This window comes from Cervus canadensis, chromosome X, assembly GCF_019320065.1.
Source record: "Cervus canadensis isolate Bull #8, Minnesota chromosome X, ASM1932006v1, whole genome shotgun sequence".
Taxonomy (NCBI): Eukaryota; Metazoa; Chordata; class Mammalia; order Artiodactyla; family Cervidae; genus Cervus; species Cervus canadensis.
In genome coordinates this window covers 116394099-116416312 of record NC_057419.1, presented here as the reverse complement: position 1 = coordinate 116416312, position 22214 = coordinate 116394099, and the positions used below count along the sequence as shown (strand labels likewise).

Genomic DNA, 22214 nt, shown 5'->3' with positions numbered 1-22214 from the left:
TTCTTTTTAATAGTTGTGTTATATCCCATAGAATAAATAGAACTGTAATTTACTTATAGATTTCTCTACTTTAAAAAATCACCTTGGGACTTCCCTGATGCTCCAGTGGTTGAGACTCTGTGCTCCCAATGCAAGGGCCCTGGGTTTGATCCCTGGTGAGGGAACTAGATCCCACATTCTGCAACTAAGACCCAGTACAACCAAATAAATACAAACTGTTTTAAAAACTCACCTATATCTATTTTTTCCACATACAAATAAAACTGCATTGATCTTCCCTATACATATATGCTTATGTACTTACGCAAGTGATTCTATAGGATAAAATCTTAGAAATGGGGATAGCAGGTGAGAGTCTATGCATTTAACATTGGAAATAAGTACTATAATATGTATCAACGTTGTATGAGAGTTTCCAGTTCCCTATACCTCTGCTGGATATTAATCAGCCTTGTAACTTTTACCCATCTGATTATCTCATTTAATTTCCATTTCTTTTATCACTAATAAGGTTGTGCTTCTGCCCATTTTTTTGGTCATTTATATTTCTTCTGTGAACTGTCAGTTCTATCTTTTACATGTTTTTCTTTCTAGGTTTATCTTTTCAAAATTGATTTGGAGTGCTCTCTGTAAAGTATAGATATTAATTCCCTGCCACTAAATGGCTTCTTAGGTGTCCTAACCCTAAAATTGTCTTCCATTTTCTTCTATTACATTTATAGTTTGTTATTTTACTAGATTTTTTGGCTCCATCTCTAATTTTTTAATATGGTAGGAGAATAGAAATCTCAGTGTTTAGAAAATAGGTAGCCATTTGTGCCGTTATATCTCTCCCCAACTCAATTGAAATGCCACCATTATCATACTCTGATTTCCCATATCCATATGAGTTAGTTTTCACCCTAGCTTTCTCTTCTGCTGATATGTGTCTGTTCCTATGCCAGTGTTTTTAAGTACTGTTGCTTTATGGTATATTTTGATATCTTTTTAAAAAAGATAGTATTATACATTTACTGTTCCAGAAAACTGGGGAATCACCTTAAGTTCTGTCTTTTCACAACATTTCATTAAATAAGGTTAGCAAGAACTGATACCATTCTAATCTTGATCCGGTTCATCCAGAAGCATCATTTATCTCAGTGTAGTTGTGGGGTTTCTTTTATGTTTGTATTTCTAGCCCATTTCTTGTTGGATTTATTGTTTTTATAAATAAAGATTGCTATTTTGATAGGTGAAAATGATATATCACTTAATTTACACTTTGAATCTAGAGAAGTCAAATTTTCTCAAAGTATATTTAACTATTTATGTTCTTTGAATTATTTGATCACATTTTATTTTGATCATATTTTTCTGTTAGGTTCTTAATCTTTTATGAGCTTATCAGATCATAAAGATACTAATCCTTTGTCATAAGTACAGAAGACATTTTTCCAGTTTATTGTTTGCCTTTTAAATTTATCACATATTTTTTTACTTTCAGAAGTTTATGAGTCTAATATAGTTAAATTTTGTCAATCTTTTGTGATTTTTTTTTTACTATTGCTATTAAAGTCCACTGAAATTTTATACTGAATTATGATTTCATATTTAGGACAGACAGATATGCCATGTAGAAAGCTAGACATGTTGGCCTGATAATGAAATCAGTTAAGTAATTTCTTTATAGGTATTTAACAATGTAGTGTTACTATAGTGCTAATGATTTTTGTTTTCATTGTAAATGACAGAATATTATGTATTTTACATATATGATATAGTATGTACCAGGATGATTGAAACATTTGGTTATGATATTTCATTTTAATTTTTGGTACATACAAGTCTAATAGCTTTAATGAAATTGTGTCTTAAGAATTCTCAGATTAAATGTTTTAAAGAAAGGAGGTGGTGTGTTCTGATGTTAAATTTGCTATAGTGTTAAGATTAGAATATATCTTTAATTGACTTGTCTGTCTTAAGTTATCCAGATTTTTGCCTGTAAAACTCTCCCCCTCCCCTTTTTCTTCTCTCAGATTCTACCATAGTTAGGTGAAGTTACATTGATAGAAGTTTTAGTAACTGTTTTGCAAATGATCTAATGCTCTCAGTTCCTGGAGTTTATATGTGCAGGTACACTACTTAAATAACCCTTTTCTTATCATAATGAATACGCTTTTCTTGCTTTAAAAAAACCCCTTAAATATTTATTAGGAAAGATCAGCATCTGAGAATAGGAGTTAATAACGCTTTCTCATGGAGAAATTAGTCTATGGAATTATAGTCAATAATTTATGGGAAAAGAAAAATCAAAATAGGTATTAGAACTGTACCTAAAACTTTCTGTAGTTTGACTCTAAGACTGAATATTTGGCTTTTATATCTTTTCAATACTAAATACATTGTCTTATATACTGTATGCCCTCGATGAATAAAATATTTGTGGTGAATAACCAAATGAAACACCTCTATTAATGGTACAAATTCTTCTAAAATTTCTGGGAAGTACAGTTCTTAAACTTCTACATTAATTTTGTTTAATCCATTAAAGTATGTACAGACAGCCTGCAACATAGCTTTCCTACCACTTACGTTAGAAATTCCTTTTGTACTTTGGAAGTGAAAGTGTTAGTTGCTCAGTCGTGTCTGACTCTTGTGATCCCATGGACTGTAGCATGCCAGGGTCCTCTGTCCAGGCAAGAATGCTGGAGTGGGTTGCCATTTCCTTCTTCAAGGGATCTTCCTAATCCGGGAATTGAACCTGGGTCTCCTGTATCGTCTGCATTGCAAGCAGATTCTTGACCATCTGAGAGCCACCAGGGCTTAATATTTGTTTACTTGATCAGTTGGTTAGCTCATTTGTAAATGACTTCTTTGTTGAATTAGGTCTTTTGATTTTCATGTTAGTTTAAAGAGCTATCTATAACAGTGCTGTCCAATAGAACTTTTCTGCTATGATAGAAACATTCTGTATCTGTGATGTCCAGTAAAGACTCATCTTACTGCATGTGACTAATAAATACTTAAATGTGGTCAGTCAGACTGAGAAACTGATGGTTTAATCTTATTTAATTATAAATGACTTAAATTTTTAAAAATGCATGTTGCCAGTGGCTGCTATATTGGACAGCACAGATATACCATGGGCTTTCCAGGTGGCGCAGTGGTAAAGAATCCACCTGCCAATGGAGGAGACACAGGTTCAATCCCTGGATTGAGAAGATGCCCTGGAGTAGGTGACTGAGCTCCCCTGGTAGCTCAGTCAGTAAAGAATCTGCTGTAGTACAGGAGACCCAGGTTTGATACCGGGGTTAGGAAGATCCCCTGGAAAAGGAAATGACAAACCACTCCAGTATTCTTGTCTGGAAAATTCCAAGGACAGAGGAGACTGGCAGGCTACAGTCCATGGGGTCACAAAGAGTCAGACATGACTGAGGGACTGAGCACACATGCATGTTATATCTACTTTATTTTCATTTAGTTTTCTGAGTTATGGTAAGTTTATTTTTTGGGTAATTTTTCTGATTTCACCAATAGTGTGAGGGAAAACTGTTTGAAACCTATGGTTAAAAAAACAAAAACAAAAACAACACAAGATCTAATTCTTTTTTAAAAAAATTATTTATTTTATTATTATTATTATTTTGGCTGCACTGAGTCTTTGTTGCTTTGCATGGGCTTTCCTTAGTTGTGGCAAGCAGGGCCTATACTCTGGTTGTGGTGTGTGGGCTTCTCACTGTAATGGCTTCTCTTGTGGAGCACAGGCTCTAGAGTGTGTAGGCTTCAGTATTTGCGGCTCATGGGCTCTAAATTGTGGGCTCAGTAGCTGTGGCTCATGGTCTTACTTGCTTCATGGCATGTGGAATCTTCTTAGACCAGAGATCAAACCTGTATCCCCTGCATTGGCAGGCGATTCCTATCCACTGCACCGCAAAGGAAGTCCAACAAAATCTAACTCTAAAATTTCCCTTATTAGTATTTGGAAATGTTTACTGAATTATGTGCACAGTCGGGATCACAAAACTCATTTGCATAGAATTATAAATTTGATGGAAATAATTAATATACAATGCTTGTAATAAAACTATTTTTTTGTATTTGATTTTCATTGCATTTGTATGAAATGTTAGGTATCAAACATACCACAGACCATTTCTCCTCATATCCTGAGGTGATATTCTGAGGAGAAACGTATGTTCTAAGGACCCAAGAACTAGCTCATTTTAAGATTGGTTCATGTGAATAAAGTTTTTGTTCATTTTTAAGCAGCTGATTTAGAAGAAAGTTTTAATGAACATGAACTGGAGCCTTCATCACCTAAAAGTAAAAAGAAAAGCCGCAAAGGAAGGCCACGAAAAACTAATTTTAAAGGACTGTCAGAAGATACCAGGTCCACATCCTCCCATGGAACAGATGAAATGGAAAGTAGTTCCTATGTAAGTAGAAAAATGTTGGATTCTTACTTTTGTGGCAACATGAGTATACCTGTGTTTATAGGTAAAGTTAATCATTTGAAGTGTTAACTAAGCTTGAGGTACTAGTAGCATATTTTTTATGGATTTTTTTCAATTTTTTCTTTTTCTTTCACATTTGCAGAGAGATCGGTCTCCACATAGAAGCAGCCCTAGTGACACCAGGCCTAAATGTGGATTTTGTCATGTAGGGGAGGAAGAAAATGAAGCAAGAGGAAAACTGCATATATTCAATGCCAAGAAGGCAGCTGCACATTATAAGTGCATGGTAAGTATGGTTCTTTTTATATGCTTTTAAATCCAAGTTTTGGAAAGGCATTTAGCTAGTAACCAAATATAGAACTTCCCTCCACAGTATTGGTGTTTTAGAATTAGGAATAGCATATCCTATATTCCCAAATCTTTTTTAAAAGTATAATTGACTTACAATATTATATGTTTCAGACATACACCATAGCAATTCATTGTTTTTATATATTACAAAAGGATCACAATAAGATTAGTTACCATGTATCATACAAAGTTACTACAGTATTACTGACTAGGTCTCCTATGCTGTACATTATATCCCCAGTTCAGTTGCTCAGTCATCTCCGACTCTTTGTGACCCCATAGACTGCAGCATGCCAGGCCTCCCTGTCTATCACTGACTCCTGGAGTTTACTCAGACTCATGTCCATTGAGTCAGTGATGCCATCCAACCATCTCATCCTCTGTCATCCCCTTCTCCTCCTGCATTCAATCTTCCCCAGCATCAAGTTCTTTTCAAATGAGTCAGTTCTTTGCATCAATGGCCAAAGTTTTGGAATTTCAGCTTCAACATCAGTCCTTCCAATGAATATTCAGGACTGATCTCCTTTAGGATGGACTGGTTGGATCTCCTTGCAGTCTGAGGGATTCTCAAGAGTCTTCTCCAACACCACAGTTCAAAAGCATCAGTTCTTTGGCGCTCAGCTTTCTTTATAGTCCAAACTTCACATCCACACATGACTACTGGAAAAACCATAGCTAGATGGACCTTTGCTGGCAAAGTAATGTCTCTGCTTTTTAATATGCTCTCTAGGTTGGTCAAAACTTTTCTTCCAAGGAGTAAGCGTCTTTTAATTTCATGGCTGCAGTCACCATCTGCACTGATTTTGGAGCCCCAGAAAATAAAATCACTCACTATTTCCATTGCTTCCCCATCTATTTGCCATGAAGTGATGGGACCAGATGCCATGATCTTAGTTTTATGAATGTTGAGTTTTGAGCCAACTTTTTCACTCTCTTCTTTGACTTTCATCAAGAGGCTCTTTAGTTCTTCTTCGCTTTCTGCCATAAGGGTGGTGTCATCTGCATATCTGAGGTTATTGATATTACTCCCCATAATCTTGATTCCAGTTTGTGCTTCCTCCAGCCCATGATGTACTTCTCATGATGTACTCTGCATATAAGTTGAATAAGCAGGGTGACAATATACAGCCTTGACGTACTCCTTTACCCATTTGGAACCAGTCTCTTGTACCATGTCCAGTTCTAACTGTTGCTTCCTAACTTGCATACAGATTTCTCAGGATGCAGGTCAGGTGGTCTGGTATTCCCATCTCTTTCAGAATTTTCCAGTTTGTTGTAAGCCACACAATCAAAGGCTTTGGCATAGTCAATAAAGCAGTAGTACATGTTTTTCTGGAACTCTCTTGCTTTTTCGATGATACAAGGGATGTTGGCAATTTGATCTATGGTTCCTCTGCCTTTTGTAAATCCAGCTTGAACATCTGGAAGTTCATGGTTCACATATTGCTGAAGCCTGGCTTGGAGAGTTTTGAGCATTACTTTCCTAGTGTGTGAGATGAGTGCAGTTGTGCGGTAGTTTGAGCATTCTTTGGCATTGCCTTTCTTTGGGATTGGAATGAAAATTGACGTTTTCCATTCCTGCTGAGTTTTCCAAATTTGCTGGCATATTGAGTGCAGCACTTTCACAAAATCATCTTTTAGGATTTGAAATAGCTGAACTGGAATTCTGTCACCTCCACTAGCTTTGTTTGTAGTGATGCTTCCTAAAACCCACTTGACTTCACATTTCAGGATGTCTGGATGTTGGTGAGTGATTGCACCATCGTGATTATCTGGGTTGTAAAGATCTTTTTTGTATAGTTCTTCAGTGTATTCTTGCCACCTCTTCTTAATATCTTCTGCTTCTGTTAGGTCCTTATCATTTCTGTCCTTTATTGTGCCCATCTTTTCAAGAAATGTTCCCTTGGTATCTCTAATTTTCTTGAAGAGATCTCTAGTCTTTCCCATTCTATTTCCTCTATTCCTTTGCATTGATTGCTGAGGAAGGCTTTCTTATCTCTCCTTGCTATTCTTGGGAACTCTGCATTCAGATGGGTATATCTTTCCTTTTCTCCTTTGCTTTTCGCTTCTCTTCTTTTCACAGCTATTTGTAAGGCCTCCTCAGACAGCCATTTTGCCTTTTTGCATTTCTTTTTCTTGGGGATGGTCTTGATCCCTGCCTCCTGTACAGTGTTGTGAACCTCCGTCCATAGTTCTTCAGGCATTCTGTCTATCAGATCTAATCCCTTGAATCTATTTCTCACTTCTACTGTATAGTCATAAGGGATTTGATTTAGGTCATACCTGAATGGTCTAGTGGTTTTCCCCACTTTCTTCATTTTAAGTCTGAATTTGGCAATAAGGAGTTCATGATCTGAGCCACAGTCAGCTTGCAATCTTGTTTTTGCTGACTATATAGAGCTTCTCCATCTTGGCTGCAAAGAATATAATCAGTCTGATTTCAGTGTTGACCATCTGGTGATGTCCATGTGTAGAGTCTTCTCTTGTGTTGTTGGAAGAGGGTGTTTGCTATGACCAATGTGTTCTCTTGGCAGAACTCTATTAGCCTTTTCCCTGCTTCATTCTGTACTCCAAGGTCAAATTTGTCTGTTACTCCAGGTATTTCTTGACTTCCTACTTTGGCATTCTGGTCCCTTATAATAAAAAGGACATTTTTTGGGGGGGGTGTTAGTTCTAGAAGGTCTTGTAGGTCTTCATAGAACTGTTCAACTTCAGCTTCTTCAGTATTACTGGTCGGGGCATAGACTTGGATTACTGTGACATTGAATGGTTTGCCTTGGAAGTGAACAGAGATCATTCTGTCATTTTTGAGATTGCATCCAAGTATTGCATTTCAGACTCTTTTGTTGACTATGATGGCTACGCCATTTCTTGTAAGGGATTCCTGCCCACAGTAGTAGATATAATGGTCATCTGAGTTAAATTCACCCATTCTAATCCATTTTAGTTCACTGATTCCTAAAATGTTGATGTTAACTCTTGTCATCTCCTGTTTGACCACCTCCATTTTGCCTTGATTCAGGGACCTAAGATTCCAGGTTCCCATGCAATATTGCCCTTTACAGCATTGAACCTTGCTTCTATCCCCAGTCACATCCACAACTGGGTGTTGTTTTTGCTGTGGCTCCATCTCTTCATTCTTTCTGGAGTTACTTCTCCAGTGATCTCCAGTAGCATTTTGGGCACCTACCGACCTGGGGAGTTCATCTTTCAGTGTCCTATCTTTTTGCCTTTTCATACTGTTCATGGGGTTCTCAAGGCAAGAATACCTTGCCTTGGTTTGCCATTCCCTTCTCTAGTGGACAACGTTTTGTCAGAACTCTCCCTCATGACCCATCCATTTTGGGTCGCCCTACACGGCATGGCTCATTTTTCATTGAGTTAGCCAAGGCTGTGGTCCACGTGATCAGATTGGTTAGTTTTCTGTGATTGTTTTCAGTCTGTCTGCCCTCTGATAGAGAAGGATAAGAAGCTTATGGAAGCTTCCTGATGGGAGAGACTGACTGAGGGGGAAACTAGGTCTTGTCCTGATGGGTGGGGCCATGCTCAGTAAATCTTTAATCCAATTTTCTGTTAATGGGTTGGGCTGTGTTCCCTCCCTGTTATTTAGTTCCTTAGTTAGTTAGTTCATTTGCTCAGTCTGTCCGACTCTTTGCCACCCCATGAACCGCAGCACACCAGGCCTCCCTGTCCATCACAAACTCCCAGAGTTCACTCAAACTCATGCCCATCAAGTCGGTGATGCCATCAAGCCATCTCATCCTCTGTCGTCCCCTTCTCCTCCTGCCCCCAATCCCTCCCAGCATCAGGGTCTTTTCCAATGAGTCAACTCTTCGCATGAGGTGGCCAAAGTATTGGAGTTTCAGCTTCAGCATCAGTCCCTCCAATGAACACCCAGGACCTATCTCCTTCAGGCCAAACTATGGTGGAGGTACTGAAGATAATGGCGACCTCCTTCAAAATGTCCCATGCACACACTGCTACACCCCAAAACCTGAAGTATGCCTCTGCCAAGACTCCTGGACACTCACAGCCAAGTCTGGGTCAGTCTCTTGTGGGGTCACTGCTCCTTTCTCCTGGGTCCTGGTGCACAAGGTTCTGCTTGTGCCCTCCAGGAGTCTGTTTCCCCAGTCCTCTGTAATTCTGGCAGCTCTATGGTGGGGTTAATGGCGGCCTCTTCCAAGAAGGCTTATGCCATACCCAGGTCTGCTGCACCTAAAGCCCCTGCCCCTGCAGCAGTCCACTGCTGACCTGTACCTCCACAGGAGACACTCAAACACAGTTCTATCTCAGTCTCTGTGGGTCTCTGGGTCCTGGTGCCCACAAAGTTTGTTTGATCCCTCTGAGCGTCTCTTTTAGATTATGTTCTATAATCCCATATCTTCATAAACTCTAGATTTTAAAATATATAGTGTTTATGGTTTTAGTGGGATTTAAAGTAATCCTGATTGTAGTTACTATGTTCCAGATAATCTATAATTAACAGTCTTAGAACTAAAAACATCACCTTTATAAACTTGTCTTGGAAGCTATGTTTAGACTCCACTATAACCTGGTAAAAATCTCTCTTATACTTCTTACACTGTATTGCAGTTATTCATTTATGAGTCTTAATTCCTTGAGGGTAAAAACTATATCTTATCTTTGCATCCTTAGATACAGGTCTGACATATAGTATATGTAAGCATATTTGAAATAGGTTGTATTGAAATACTCATCCCATTGATGATTAGGTTCTAAAAATTATATTATTTATAGAATTCCCTAGTGGTCCAGTGGTTGGGACTCTACACTTTCACTGCTAAGGGGCTGGGTTCAATCCCTGGTTAGGGAAGGAAGATCCGACAAGTCATGTGACATGGCCAAAATTTTTTTTTAAATTATATTACTTATTTCAGGAGTTCTTAATCAGAGATGCATATCAAATTTACCTGGGGAGGTTTTTCCAAAATATATATCCCTAGAGTAGATCCCAAACATGTCTAGTTTGAAAAGAAAATCTCTGGGTGATTCTGATCTGTATCTGTGGTTGAAATTTGTCATTTGAAACTATTTTTTTAAACTTTGTGGAAATGTAAAATAGTTGAGATGACAGGATGACACTGCTGAACTCTTCTTGTTTAATGAAGCATTTAATATTGTTTCTATACTGGCAGCATTAGTTTTATTCAATTGTTCTTATTTTGAGTTACATTTTAATCAGACATGTGGATAGATTAAAAAAAAAATTGAGTCAGTACTTGATTAAGGAAAAGTCATCTTTCTCAGGATATTAAAATAATATAACACGTTCTTGCACACATTGTTTAATTTTTTTCCCACAAGGATTCTGAATATTACATGTTTTTGCATTTTTCTTCTCTAGTTATTTTCTTCTGGTACCGTTCAGCTTACCACGACTTCAAGGGCAGAATTTGGAGATTTTGATATTAAAACTGTACTTCAGGAGATTAAACGAGGCAAAAGAATGGTCTGTGCTTTTATGTTTATGCTATGCAACGTTACTCTTCTGACTTTGTGCTTTAAATTTAGAACACATCTTAAATTCATGCAGTCTCCAAAAATTTTAATATAAAGTAGTTCGTGTGTTAAAGCAAAGTATATATTTGACTCATTTGTAATATAATAAAGGATGCTGATGTTACTGAAAGTTATTCTTCTTTCTATGTAACTTCATTACTTAAGAGAATTATATGGAGATTTATATTTCAGGGTATTTTGAGAGTCTTTTATTTATTTTTTTTTTGAGAGTCTTTTAATAAAATAAATGAAGATGTGAATGTGACACACCTTATTAAGTTTAAAATGTTAAATTGTTTTAAGTTCGCTTTTAAGAAAAATTTCATGACCCCAATAGAGTATTGAGAACCTCCCCATGTTGTTATTCATTCTTTTTTTTTTTCTTTTTTTTTTAAATAAAAGGAATAGATTTTTTTCAGAGCTTTCTGTTTAAAGTTCACATACATAGTTGTCTCTTAATATGTTTATCATAGCTTTAAAGTTCCCTTTATAAAATGTGCCTAAGTCTCATGTTTTTAAACATACTGAATTACTAATAAATAGCTTTAAGAAATATTGGCATCTTTATTTGATCACTTACTCCTTTACAGTTTATGAATATTATAAAATGTCCTAGGAATGCAAAATATTTAAGACAGCAGTTGTCTCTAGAAATGATTTTATTTAAAAAAATTTTTTTGTGAAAATTTTCAAACATCAAAATTAGAAAGACTAGTAACACACATCTATCCATCACCTTGACTCATCAGTTATCAAGAATTTGCGGCACTCGTTTCATCTATGCCTTTTATTCTTGTTGCTTCAAGTATTTTAAAGCAGAACTGAGACTTCATATCATTTCACCTCTACATATTTCAGTATGTATCTCTTAAAAGTTGGGCATTTTCTTACCTAACCACAATGTTATTACAACTTACAAATTAACAGTGAGTCTTCAGTATCATTTAATACCTAGTTTGTATTTGTATTTCCCCAGTTGTCTTAAAGCTATCTTTTTAAAGTTGGCTTGTGTGAATCAGAGGAGGTTCACACATTACATTTGGTTGTTACATATCCCTTAAGTAATTTAGGGCACTTCGTCCTCCCTGTCTTTATTGTTTCTGTTTTGTTGTATGCCATTGACTTGTTGAAGAAAATGAATTAATTGTCCTATAGAACATCCCACATGTTTTATTTGTCTGTTTGCTTTTTCACAATGCCATTTAACTTGTCCCTCTATCTGCCAGATTTTCTTTTAAAGTGGAAGTTAGATGTAAAAAACTGATTAGATTCAGTTTTCAACATTTTGAGGGGTAAACTCTTCACAGGTGGGACTATATCATCCATATTTTATCACATCAGACAGGTCATAATGTCTGATCCTTGGATTTAGGTGGTGAATCAATCTCTCCATTGTGAAGTTCCCTTTCGATCTGTTTCAGACATTGCTGATCTTTGTCTGAATTGATTAGAAATGACTTTTTCTCTGTGGAACTGCATTTTTGGAGGTATAAAGATTATTGATATCATCTGTTCCATTTAAATCCAGTTCATTTTCTTGATACTTTGATTATTCTTTTAAAAAAGGAAACTCCTTTAAAACAGAATGTGGAGTCCTAAAAAAAATTAAAGGGGAAAACAATCACATTATGTTGAGCAATGTTGTTACGTCATATATCTGAAGTCAAATAGGTGACTAGGATAACAATTCAGTTCTCTTGATCAGCTTGCTTACTTCTACATTGTTGACTGTTAGTGTCAGCACTAACCTAGCATTTTCCCATGTGTGCTCCAAAGGAAATCACTCTATCAAGATGCTCTCCCACTGCTCCAAAATTAAAAGGGCATCTGGAATTCAATAAACTTGGAAACTGTTTACTGTACCCTCCTTCTTGGAGGAAAGGCTGTCAGAAGTTCTGCAATCAAGTAATCTGTTTAAAACTAGCATTTCTCAAACTTCTTTGACTATGAAAGTCTTTTGCCAACAATCACCTTAAGTCTTAGAAGAATTTCAGCCCCTTAGTCCCTTTCTGCCCTTTTGCCTACTTGGTAGCAATCCCTCTCTGGGGGGGCATTGCTTTCCTATCTTCTCATTCTTCCCCCTGGTCATAATAAGAAAGGGATTGATTGCAGGGAAGAGAAGCCAACCACTAAAATATAGAATATATTTTTTATGTGTGTTTACCAGTATTAAGGAGTGTTCCCTTTGTGTTTCAATATCAGATTGCTGATGGTTAGTAGAGTTAAATAATGGAAACATCAGGGGTGACTACATACTAGAAAGTCAAAGTATGAATTAGATTGCAACATTATTTAATATATATGCTATGCTATAAGTTCAGTGCACTCTCCTTCAATAGAAAAACTGGCTGTTTTCTTTGTAACATGGAATGTCTTGCTGAAATATGGCTAAAATAGAAAAACTAAGATTGCATAAACTTAGAAATACTGCTTATAATTATTCTTTCTCTCCCCCTAAACAGAAATGTACACTTTGCAGTCAGCCCGGTGCTACTATTGGATGTGAAATAAAAGCCTGTGTTAAGACTTACCATTACCACTGTGGAGTACAAGACAAAGCTAAATACATTGAAAATATGTCACGAGGAATTTACAAGTAAGAGAACAACAATTGTCCATTTTCCTAAACTTGTCAGTAAGTAACTGCCCTTAAATAGATGACATTAATTTACTTGCTCACTCTTCTTAGGTGATGTTTAGCCAAGTATAGAATACTGAGGACTCTGTATTACAGAGTACCGCAATGGCATTTTCCTCTGCCTAGACATCGCTGGATTAGCATTTGTTTATCCAGTGTTTGTTATGCTTCTTATGTGCCTGGCATTGGGCTAGGAGCTGGGCATAGAACAGTGATCAAAATGGACACAGACTGTGTCTTCATGGAAGCTCACAATCTAGTGGGAGAAACATATCAATCAAATGGCCACATAAATAACTATACAATCACAAACTTCATAAATGGTATAAAACATTGGTCCTCAACTTTTTTGGCACCAGGTTTCCGGTTCCGAACCAGAAGACAATTTTCCCATGGACTGGGAGTGGGGGTGGGGGAATGGTTTCAGGATGATTCAAGCCCATTACATTTATCGTGCTAATGATAATCTTTATTTGCAGCCACTCCCCAACAATAGCATCACCACCTCATCTCCACCTCCAACCATCAGGCATTAGATTCTCATAAGGAGTGTGCAACCTAGATCCCTTGCACGTGCAGTTCACAGTAGAGTTCATCCTTCTATGAGAATTCAGTGCCGCCACTGATCTGACAGGAGGCGGAGCTCAGGCGGTAATGCAAGCGATGGGGAGCAGCTGTAAATACTGATGAAGCTTGGTTTCCTCATTCACCTCTCACCTCCTGCTGTGCGGCCTGGTTCCTCACAGGCCATGGACTGGTACTGGTGGGGGTTGGAACCCCTGATGTAAAAGTTCTGTTACAAAGTGCTGTGACAGCATATAACAAGGAAGAGCTAACCTAGTCTGTAGTGGAGGAGTGTCTAGGAATATCCTTAAGGAAATAGTGCTTGACCTGAGATATGAAAGACAAAATGGATGTGGATGTTGGGAAGGTATTCTAGGCAGAGAAAACAGCGTGTGCAAGGCCCTAAGATGGTACACAAGCCAGGGTGCAAATGGTGGGCAGGGGGTTGGTAGGAGGCTACTGCTGAAAGTCCAGGTGAGAATTGCTGGTAGATTAGAATAGTAGTTGTGAAGATAGAAGTCTAAACGTACTCTTGGAAGACTGATGAAAGAGTAAGGTTTGGAGATTTGGAATTACATGTTACCTTCATTTTTTATGGTCTTCTCCTTACCTTGTGCTGCATTGGGCTAGTGGTATCAATATGAATCTATAATGGTTCCCATTGTTTAATCAAATGGAGAGTAAGTTGATAGGGATCCTTGAATATTTATTTGGTTTGTCTTTGCAAGTTGTAAAGGACTTCTTTGGTCTCACATTCCCAGTGTGCAATAAACCAGTGACCCAGAGTCAACTAATTCATGGACAGAGCAGTTTGTGTCAGCAGTCACCAAGCCATTTGGGTGACTGCATGAGGTGCTAATGCTGTATTATAAACTTGGCCAAACTTTGCTTAATAATAAAGGCACATGTTTTTCTAATGAATTCTATCAAGGCTTTAAGGAACAGATAATTCCAATGTTATTTTTAAAAGTCGAGCACGTAGCAAAAAATGGAAAACTTCTTGATTCATTCTGTAACACTTGCATAGTTGTGACACTAAACCTGACAAAGATACCATTTAACAACAGAAATTTAAAAACTAGAGACTGATCTTACTTTTATAAATATATGTACCAAAATCCAAAATAAAATATTAGAAAATCAAATCCAGGGCTGTAGTCTAACAATTTCAAGATTATTCAAAATTAGGAATGTGACCCATTATAATTAATAAAGAAAAATCCTAGCGCTTTCCTAGTGGAAACTGGAAAGGCATTTGATATCATTCAACATCCATTTCTGAATTTTAAAGTAAGGTAGCAAAAGTACTCTTGGTTGTAAGCTAGGAGTGTTAAGAGGAAAAAACAGCTGCTTTGGCATTTACTTTAAAGGACCATGGTTCTTAACCAGAACTGAGCCTTCAGTTCTGGAGGTAGAGAGCCCTCTTTAAAAATGGTCATGCCTGGGCCCTATCCTCACAGTAGGTTGAGGCCCAAACCATTTATTTTATGACTTGCCAAGTGATTCTCAAGTTCATCTCTAATTGAGAACCACTCAAAGGCAATGGCACCCCACTCCAGTACTCTTGGCCTGGAAAATCCCATGGGCAGAGGGGCCTGGTGGGCTGCCGTCGATGGGGTGGCAACAAGTCGGACACGACTGAGTGACTTCACTTTCACTTTTCACTTTCATGCATTGGAAAAGGAAATGGCAACCCATTCCTGTGTTCTTGCCTGGAAAATCCCAGGGATGGGGGAGCCTGGTGGGCTGCCGTCTATGGGGTCGCACAGAGTCGGACACGACTGAAGCAACTTAGCAGCATCAGCAGCAGCATACCAATACACTTTCATGCAGATCAGCAACAAGACAAGGGTGCCAACTACCAACGTCACTTTCACGGTTCTTCTGGAGGGTTAAGCTGGTAGAAGTAGGAAAGGAAGGAAAATGTATAGTAAATATTGTGAAGGAGAAAAAATTGTCAATATTACTGATTTCATTGTCTACCAAGAAAATCCAAAGAAATCAACTCTGAACTTATTAAAAATTTATAAGAGCTCACTCAGTAAGGCTGCTGAATATGAGATGAATTTTTAAAAAGAATTCCATGACAAAAAAACCCCCACAGTTCCATGGTAACACACTCCAGTACACTTGCCTGGAGAATCCCATGAACAGAGAAGCCTGGCAGGCTATAGTCCATGGGGTTACATGAGACTCAGACACGACTTAGCAACTAAACAACAAATAGCTAGTTAAAAAATGTAAAGGAAAACTGTCTCCCACTCCCCACCCCCAACTCTTACCCCTCTTCACACACATACACATATACCAAAGGTTAACTTTGTTTTAAAAAAATAGCATCTTACACAGGACCCCAATGAATGACAAAATATATTATGATCCTTGATAGACTCAACTTTGAAAGATACCTGTTCTTCCCAAGTTATATATTTTAATACAATTTTAATTAAATCCAACTTTTTGACAGTTTTTTAGATAAAAAGTAAATGTAGTATTACTGTTAGTAATGATTGTTACCTTATATAACTGGAAAAAGAAATAGAAACTTAAACAAGATAGAAGTTTGTTTCTCTCCTGAAAGACGTCCAGGGGAAAGCAATACAGGTGTGGTAGGCAGCTTTTCAGTGTTATCACTGGTCCCCATTTCCTTCTTCCCATTGCCTTCTGCTTCAGGAAGCAGAAGGAAGCAGGGGCAAAGGAAGATGAAAGGACAAAGTTGCTATTGCTCTACCTGAGTCAGGCTTTAATCAGCCTTCCTGAAATTTCCATACACTCAGCATCTCATTTGCCAGAATTTAGTCACATGTCCAAAGGAATCTGGGAAATATACTTAGTGGACACATTGCTACCCAAACAAAATATGGTTTAGTACTATGTAGGTAAGGGCAGGGATAAATACTGGAGTAGCCAACTAATCTTTATCACATGAAGCCAAGAAAATTTTTAATGCAATTGAGAAGAGAAATCTTCCTGTTATATATCAAAGCCAATCATATAGTATAGTAGTGAAAATAGTATGGTACTGGCCCAGGGATAAATATCACTGAAGATAGATCCATATCTTTGTTGGAATCTTAGAACCTAAGAAGATGCCTTAGTGGATATTGCTGCTATCACTAACAATGCAATGAAACTTTTTGCACATACATGTTCTTACACTGTTGTCCACTCAGTCCTCACAAGCAGACTAGCAGTAAAATATTTATATTAAGGTTTAGGTCTCCAATGATAAACCGCTCTCCATTTTCTATCTGTGGTTCTTTAGAGAATTTAAATATTTTGCTTTTATTTGGGGAGAGGCAGAGTTTACAGAGGAAGTTTGTCTCCTGGTTAACCTGTGTCTGTTGCCAGTAAGGACTTCAGTTCAGTTCAGTTGCTCAGTCGTGTCTGACTCTTTGCGACCCCATGAACCGCAGCAGGCCAGGCCTCCCTGTCCATCACCAACTCCCGGAGTCCACCCAAACCCATGTCCATCAAGTTGGTGATGCCATCTAACCATCTCATCCTCTGTCCTCCCCTTCTCCTCCTGCCCTCAATCTTTCCCAGCATCAGGGTCTTTTTGAATGAGTCAGTTCTTCGCATGAGGTGGCCAAAGTATTGGAGTTTCAGCTTCAACATGAGTCCTTCCAATGAACACCCAGGACTGATCTCCTTTAGGATGGACTGGTTGGATCTCCTTGCAGTCCAAGGGACTCTCAAGAGTCTTCTCCAACACCACAGTTCAAAAGCATCAATTCTTTGGCACTCAGCTTTCTTTATAGTCCAGCTCTCATATCTATACATGACTACTGGAAAAACCGTAGCCTTGACTAGACGGACCTTTGTTACCAAAGTAATGTCTCTGCTTTTTAATATGCTGTCTAGGTTGGTCATAACTTTCCTTCCAAGGAGTAAGCGTCTTTTAATTTCATTGCTGCAATCACCATCTGCAATGATTTTGGAGCCCAGAAAAATAAAGTCAGCCACTGTTTCCACTGTTTCCCCATTTATTTGCCATGAAGTGATGGGACTGGATGCCATGATCTTAGTTTTCTGAATGTTGAGCTTTAAGCCAACTTTTTAACTCTCCTCTTTCACTTTCATCAAGAGGCTCTTTAGTTCTTCTTCGCTTTCTGCCATAAGGGTGGTGTCATCTGCATATCTGAAGTTATTGATATTTCTCCAGGCAATCTTGATTGCAGCATGTTTCCTCCAGCCCAGCATTTCTCATGATGTACTCTGCATATAAGTTAAATAAGCAGGGTGACAATATACAGCCTTGACGTACTACTTTTCCTATTTGGAACCAGTCTGTTGTTCCACGTCCAGTTCTAACTTGCTTCCTGACCTGCATATAGGTCTCTCAAGAGGCAGGTCAGGTGGTCTGGTATTCCCATCTCTTTCAGAATTTTCCACAGTTTATTGTGATCCACACAGTCACAGGCTTTGGCATAGTCAATAAAGCAGAAATAGATGTTTTTCTGGAACTCTCTTGCTTTTTCAATGATCCAGCAAATGTTGGCAATTTGATCTCTGGTTCCTGTGCCTTTTCTAAAACCAGCTTGAACATCTGGAAGTTCATGGTTCACGTATTGCTGAAGCCTGGCTTGGAGAATTTTAAACATTACTTTACCAGTGTGTGAAATGAGTGCAATTGTGCAGTAGTTTGAGCATTCTTTGGCATTGCCTTTCCTTGGGATTGGAATGAAAACTGACCTTTTCCAGTCCTGTGGCCACTGCTGAGTTTTACAAATTTACTGGCATATTGAGTGCAGCACTTTCACAAAATTATCTGTTAGTTGAAATAGCTCAACTGGAATTCCATCACCTCCACTAGCTTTGTTCGTAGTGATGCTTCCTTAGGCCCTCTTGACTTTACATGCCAGGATGTCTGGCTCTAGGTGAGTGATCACACCATCGTGATTATCTGGGTCATGAAGATCTTTTTTGTACAGTTTTTCTGTGTATTCTTGCCATCTCTTCTTAATATCTTCTGCTTCTGTTAGGTCCTTATCATTTCTGTCCTTTATTGTGCCCATCTTTGCAAGAAATGTTCCCTTGGTATCTCTAATTTTCTTGAAGAAATCTCTAGTCTTTTGCATTCTATTATTTTCCTCTATTTCTTTGCATTGATCGCTGAGGAAGGCGTTCTTATCTCTCCTTGCTATTCTTTGGAACTGTATTCACATGGATATATCTTTCCTTTTCTTCTTTGCTTTTGGCTTCCCTTCTTTTCACAGCTATTTGTAAGGCCTCCTCAGACAGCCATTTTGCTTTTTTGCATTTCTTTTTCTTGGGGATGGTCTTGATTCCTGTCTCCTGTATAATGTCACAAACCTCCATCCATAGTCATCAGGCACTCTGTCTATCAGATCTAGTCCCTTAAATCTATTTCTCACTTCCACTGTATAGTAAGGGATTTGATTCAGGTCATACTTGAATGGTCTAGTGGTTTTCCCCACTTTCTTCAATATCAGTCTGAATTTGGCAATAAGGAGTTCATGATCTGAGCCACAGTCAGCTCCTGGTCTTGTTTTTGCTGACTGTATAGAGCTTTGCCATCTTGGCTGCAAAGAATATAATCAATTTGATTTCAGTGTCGACCATCTGGTGATGTCCAAGTGTAGAGTCTTCTCTTGTGTTGTTGTAAGAGGGTGTTTGCTATGACCAGTGTGTTCTCTTGGCAGAACTCTATTAACCTTTTCCCTGCTTCATTCTTTACTCCAAGGCCAAATTTGCCTGTTAATCCAGGTGTTTCTTGACTTCCTACTTTTTCATTCCAGTCCCCTATAATGAAAAGGACATCTTTGGGTGTTAGTTCTAGAAGGTCTTGTAGGTCTTCATAGAACTGTTTAACTTCAGCTTCTTCAGCATTACTGGTCGGAGCATAGACTTAGATTACGGTGATATTGAATGGTTTGCCTTGGAAACGAACAGAGATCATTCTGTCCTTTTTAGATTGCATCCAAGTACTGCATTTCGGACTCTCTTGTTGACGATGATGGCTACTCCATTTCTTGTAAGGGATTCCTGCCCACAGTAGTAGATATAATGGTCATCTGAGTTAAATTCACCCATTCCAGTCCATCTTAGTTCACTGATTCCTAGAATGTCGATGTTCACTCATGTCATCTCCTGTTTGACCACTTCCAATTTGCCTTAATTCATGGACCTAACATTTCAGGTTCCTATGCAATATTGCTCTTTACAGCATCGAACCTTGCTTCTATCACCAGTCATATCCACAACTGGGTGTTGTTTTTGCTTTGGCTCCATCCCTTCATTCTTTCTGGAGTTATTTCTCCACTGATCTCCAGTAGCATATTGGGCACTTACCGACCTGGGGAGTTCATCTTTCAATGTCTTATCTTTTTGCCTTTTCATACTGTTCATGGGGTTCTCAAGGCAAGAATTCTGAAGTGGTTTGCCATTCCTTTCTCCAATGGACCACATTCTGTCGGACCTCTCCACCATGACCCGACCGTCTTGGGTGGCCCCATACGGCATGGCTTAGTTTCATTGAGTTAGACAAGGCTGTGGTTCATGTGATCAGACTGGCTAGTTTTCTGTGATTGTAGTTTCAGTGTGTCTGCCCTCTGATCCCCTCTCTCAGTGCCTGCCGTCTTACTTGGGTTTCTCTTACCTTGGACGTGGGGTCTCTCTTCACGGCTGCTCCAGCAAAGCGCAGGTGCCGCTCCTTACCTCGGACGTGGGGTAGCTCCTCTCGCCACCACCCCTGACCTTGGGCGCGGGGTAGCTCCTCTCCGCCACGCTCGTCCAAGTAAGGACTTGGATGCCATTAAAACTAATTTTAGAAAGGGAAATGTTCACAGAGTTGGAGGCTTTCTGCTTAGAGAAGTTGTAATGTTTCAGTGATGTGCTTAGTCACTCAGTCGTGTCCTACTCTGTGAGCCTTTGGACCATAGCCTGCCAGGCTCCTTTGTCCATGGGATTTATTTTTCAGGCAAGAATACTGAAGTGGGTTGCCATTTTCTTCTCCAGGGGATCTTCCTGACCCAGGGATTGAACCTGTGTCTCCTCTGTCTCCTGCATTGCAGGCAGATTCTTTACCTGCTGAGCCATCAGGGAAGTCCCCAGTCCAGATATAGTCTACCCATTGGGGGATAACATAGATTAGTAAAATAGTGACACAGTAATGTTTGTTAAGTTGCCAAGTGAACAAAGCTAAAGAGTTAACCAAAGGTGAAATTCTCATGTAGAAAGGGGAATTATTTTTATTAACTTTTCACCTACAATAGCAAGAAGAAAAAAAAGAAAGAAAGAAAAAATCAGAATTCCATCAAGAGACTTAGTAAATGAATTTTAGTACATACAAGCATCTAGTGGAATGCTATGCAGCAGTTAAAGAGTAAAGTAGAGCCATGTTTAGAGTTGTGAAAGAGGTATTTCCAGTCAGGGGGAAAAAGTTGCATAATTCTATTTTAGCATATGAAAAGTACATGCATATAAGATATGTGTATACATGTATACAAGATATGTGGATTTTTTAAAGCCTATTTGTCCAAATTATATTTGGATCCGATCACATTATAGGATTGTTTTTGGCCACACTGCACAGCATGTGGGGTCTTAACTTCCTGACCAGGGATCAAACTCATGCTCCCTGCATTTGAAGCACAGAGTCTTAACCACTGGACCACCAGGGAAGTTGCATGGTTTTTACACATAGAAAAATTTCTAGGAGCATAGTCAGCAAATGTACTAGTTGTTACCTCTTATTCATTGCATAGGGAAGGAGAAGAGACAATTTTATATTCTCCATATTAGTTCATGAGCAATACATTATTTTTTGAAGTAGCCAATAATATTTTATTTTTAATTTTATTTACTGATTTATTTTATTTGGCTGGACTGGGTCTTAGTTGTGGCATATGAAACCTAGTTCCTTGACCAGGGATTGAACCCCAGACCCCTGCATTTGGAGCATGGAGTCTTAGCCACTGGACCACCAGGGAGTCCCCCAATAATATTTTAAAATAACAAGCTCATTTAACATATTTAAAATCAAATATATGGAGAATTATTGTATTTAAATTTTAACTTTATTTAGATATTATTTTCACAATAGTTATCCATTTTCATTTCAGAAACAAAGTGGAAAATATAGATAAAAATAAAACTTAGTATCAACTTTAATTCTAGCATCAAAGATAACTTTTAAATCTTTTGGAATGTTTTCTTCTAGACATTTATGTGATTATTTACATGTATACATTTATAAAAACAAAACTTCCTTATATATAATATTTTATAACCTGTTTTCCACTTCCTGTATCTTAATTTTTTTTCATTTATTTTTATTAGTTGGAGGCTAATTACTTTACAATATTGTAGTGGGTTTTGTCATACATTGACATGAATCAGCCATGGAGTTACATGTATTCCCCATCCCGATCCCCCCTCCCACCTCCCTCTCCACCCGATTCCTCTGGGTCTTCCCAGTGCACCAGGCCCGAGCACTTGTCTCATGCATCCAACCTGGGCTGGTGATCTGTTTCACTATAGATAATATACATGTTTCGATGCTGTTCTCTTGAAACATCCCACCCTTGCCTTCTCCCACAGAGTCCAAAAGTCTGTTCTGTACATCTGTGTCTCTTTTTCTGTTTTGCATATAGGGTTGTCGTTACCATCTTTCTAAATTCCATATATATGTGTTAGTATGCTGTAATGTTCTTTATCTTTCTGGCTTACTTCACTCTGTATAA

General features: G+C 38.3%; 1 protein-coding gene across 2 annotated transcripts in view; it reads left to right on the top strand.

Moving 5' to 3' along the window:
* PHF6 (PHD finger protein 6) overlaps positions 1 to 22214 on the top strand; it is a 56310-nt gene that overhangs the window by 23625 nt on the left and 10471 nt on the right. The window contains exons 6-9 of one of the 2 annotated variants that reach the window (XM_043457980.1): positions 4249 to 4415; positions 4576 to 4719; positions 10150 to 10254; positions 12767 to 12900. In XM_043457980.1, the coding sequence (XP_043313915.1) occupies positions 4249 to 4415; positions 4576 to 4719; positions 10150 to 10254; positions 12767 to 12900 (550 nt within the window). Of the gene's footprint in view, positions 1 to 4245; positions 4416 to 4575; positions 4720 to 10149; positions 10255 to 12766; positions 12901 to 22214 lie in introns of both variants that reach the window. The other variant, XM_043457979.1, reaches the window with a different exon arrangement.